The sequence below is a fragment of the Petaurus breviceps genome, unplaced genomic scaffold (assembly GCF_028583685.1).
Source record: "Petaurus breviceps papuanus isolate PSGF00001 unplaced genomic scaffold, PetGlider_PUasm1.0 90808, whole genome shotgun sequence".
Lineage (NCBI taxonomy): Eukaryota > Metazoa > Chordata > Mammalia > Diprotodontia > Petauridae > Petaurus > Petaurus breviceps.
The window spans coordinates 12,107,110-12,110,780 of record NW_027187349.1 but is presented as its reverse complement, the minus strand read 5'-3'; the positions used below and the strand labels follow the sequence as shown (position 1 = coordinate 12,110,780).

The 3,671-nt window shown below is 38.7% G+C and overlaps 1 protein-coding gene across 1 annotated transcript; it reads left to right on the top strand.

Moving 5' to 3' along the window:
• The first annotated feature begins 207 nt into the window (after positions 1 to 207).
• Positions 208 to 2,228, top strand: TTLL2 (tubulin tyrosine ligase like 2). Its single transcript, XM_069070569.1, has one exon. The coding sequence runs from the start codon at positions 215 to 217 to the stop codon at positions 1,928 to 1,930; it is 1,716 nt and encodes a 571-aa protein (XP_068926670.1). The 5' UTR covers positions 208 to 214; the 3' UTR covers positions 1,931 to 2,228.
• Positions 2,229 to 3,671: the final 1,443 nt, after the last annotated feature.

Genomic DNA, 3,671 nt, shown 5'->3' with positions numbered 1-3,671 from the left:
CAGTTATAGGTGGACTTGTTTGGCTAGAAACTATAGAAATGGGTTTATTTATTTCCTTTAATTTAGTTTGGAGTGGGGCAGGCAAACAATAGCAAAGTAAAATAGCTTGAATTCCTATTATGCCTAGATATTCTGCTAGATTATGATAATGACATGCTGAATTCATTGTACTAACCCTTTTCTAATTATCTATCTTTTAGTAAAGAAAGTTCATATGATGACAGATGAAAATTCAGAGATTATGTTAAAGCCATTAGTCTTTCGTGTAGATGAAAATACTCCTGAAGTAGTAAAAAATGTTCTACTAGAACGTGGTTGGAATAAATATAATGAAGATGTGCAGGATGTAGCAGATTGGAACTTGTACTGGCGAACCTCAGCCTTCCGTATGATTGACCATAGCAATGTTAAGCCATGGCAGCGACTTAATCATCACCCAGGGACCACCAGGCTTACCAGGAAGGACTACTTGGCAAGACATTTGAAGTACATGAAAGGGGTTTATGGAGCATCTCTTTATGCATTCTCTCCAATAACTTTTATCATGCCCAATGACTACATTAAGTTTGTAGCTGAATATTCCAGGGAGAAAGAGGTCCTTGGTACCAAGCCGAGCTACTGGATATGCAAGCCAGCAGAACTGTCTCGTGGAAGGGGCATAATGATTTTCAGTGACCTTAAAGACTTGATCTTTGATTGTGCCACAGTTGTACAGAAATATATCAGCAACCCCTTCCTCATTGCTAGGTATAAATGTGACCTGCGCATTTATGTTTGTGTTGCTGGCTTCCGGCCCTTGACCATTTACCTCTATCAGGAGGGACTGGTGCGGTTTGCCACGGAAAAATTTGATCTCAGTAACCTGAAGAACAATTGTGCCCACCTCACCAACAGCAGCGTCAACAAAACTGGGGCCTCCTACAAGGAGAATAAAGAAGGGGTTGGCCGAGGTTGTAAATGGACCCTGAGCAAATTCTTAGCTTATCTTCGCAATCAGGATGTGGACGACCTGCTTCTATGGCAGAAAATCAACCACTTGGTGATCCTCACAATTCTCTCCATTGCCCCCTCTGTCCCCTCTGCTTCCAATTGCTTTGACCTCTTTGGATTTGACGTTTTGATTGATGACAAGTTCAAACCATGGCTTTTAGAAGTGAATTTTAGTCCTGGCTTATCTTTAGACTGCTCCACTGATGTGTCAGTGAAGAGAAAGCTTATCCATGATATCATTGAATTAATGCATTTCAAGCAGACTTGCCTGAGGAAAACCAAAAAGGAACCTGGTGAAGCTTCAGGCCACTGGCCTCACGTTTCCTGGACTGGAAGTGATAAAGACAGAGTCTGTGAAACTTCAAAGCACTGGTGTAAAATTTCCTGGGCAGAAGGTAAACAAGATCATGAAACTGCAGGGCAATGGATAAACATTTCTCAGTTTGGACAAAAAAGCATAATTTATGCCCCATCTAGACACCCATCTCATAACCAGGAGTCTTGTATCTCTTCCAATATTTTCTCTTTATTACAAGGAAAAGCCTATAACAATGACTTAATTGCCTTACAGAAAAATGTCAAAGTTTTTCCTAAAGAAATGTCTACTGCAAAACCAAAAGAAATGAAAGTTTCAAGAGGTTCTGTACCCTCAGCCTTTCCAAAGATAAGAAATAAACAAACTACATTCAAGTCACTCCGTTACTCCCCATCTTCTGAGTCACATAAGAAGAAGAAAAACATCACCCCATATTTCCTGTCAGACAAGGGCATGAGGCCATGCTCCCATGCAGGTGATTTTGTTCTCATTTTCCCTTTCAATGAAGCTACTCTTGCAGCTACCAAGAATGGATTGGATCTCAAAAAGGTCATCCATGAACTCCAGAGGTTTGTAAATAGGCAAACAATACCAGAGGCAGAGGATAAAACTAAGAAAACGTGACAAGGGATTTTAATGATTTAGGCACCATCTGACTACAAGTCCCTGAAATTTCCATTTATTACCTGAATCATGACAACTCTAAGTTGTATTTGCTTTTTGGCTATCATCAAAAACTGTCAACATCAAATAAAAGGACAATCTCATTAAGAATGATAATGTTTAAATTTTGATGGATTTAAAGAATATATTTTATTACAAATCTAAGGTTTTCTGGGAAAGTGAAATGCTTACACATATTTGGATATAACTTTCTGAAATGATCCCATATAATTAAAAAATAAAAATGATTAATTATTAAGCTAACATGTCAAAGGTTCTTAAGAGAGGGAAACAAGACTAAAAGATTCTGTAGCCCCAGAAGCAAACACGCTATATAAGCCATATTTCAGTAGATCTTTTCATGGGACTCTATTAATGACCAATTTCTTTATAACAAGTGCTTCCTAAGGAATACCCAATGCTACTATCACGTTGTGGTTTGGGGTAAGTAATTTCTTCTTCTGTGCCCTCAATTCCTCATCTAAAAATGAGGGAATTATATTTGCTGAGACGGCCCCAGATGCCGTGGGAGACCTTAGCCTTTTTAAACAAAGGTCTTTCCCAGGTCTCAGTTTGTCTGAAGCAACACGCATTTAGTAATTGAAGGCTAAGTAAGAATTGAGGCAATAGGTGGTCTAGTTTGCCTTTACAAAAGAACCAGTCTGGGAAGGGATAGACTCTCAGGGTTTCTGGACAGATGAAACAAATAAGGGAAGGATGAGATAATTTTACTGATCATTGAAATGTCAGGTTTGATAGAATTTAGGTGGACAGTGAGAAAAAGGGAACACTCAAAAGCAGTTTGTTACAAATTAGGGCTTTCTTTTTTGTTAGTTGTCTAGACTTAAGAAAGTCATGGAGAAAATGTTAATGATAAAGATTAAACTTACAGGTCTGTCTATCCTGCATACATTTTGCTGGTAGTTAAACATTTACCAGCACACACTTAATTGGGCCTAATAAAATTCTAACATCATTAGTGGCTAAAACTTACTAAGTTATGACTTTTCTTCTATTCAAGTATAACCTCCCTTGGACATCATCATCACATGATATAGGCATTTTTATACTTGACATGAGAGTATGAAGTTTCATGAAATATGGTATGCTTGTTTCTGGCCTAACATAAATTTTTCACTACTGTTGAGAGGATGATGGATGTCAATGAATGCTATAAAATTGATCTAAATTTGAGTTAATTTAACTATTATTTATGAGTCTACCATATGAAAAGCATTATGCTAAGCACTGAAAGAATGTAAAAGCAAAAAAGATGTGGTCCCTCTCTTGAAAAGTCTATTAGGAGAGATAGGACAGGGTAGCTTCCACTAAGTCTTTCTTTCTTTCTTTTTTTTTTTTGCTTTTTGGAGGGGGGAGGGCAGGGAAATTGGGGTTAAGTGACTTGGCCAAGGTCACACAGCTACTAAGTGTTATGTGTCTGAGACAGGATTTGAACTCGGGTCCTCCTGACTCTAGGGCCAGTGCTCTATTTACTGAGCCACCTAGCTGCCCCCCACTAAGTCTTATTACAATGGCTCATCTTGGTGTGGAAATGGTGCTAGGATTTTCTAATGCTTTTCCAGTGGAGGACTATCTTTCATACACTGGAAAGCCTTCAAATATGGCCCTACTGGCAACCTATGTTGTATGTGCTGTTGGGGGACCAACCTAGCCAAGTACCCAGCGGTTTATTACCAGCAGG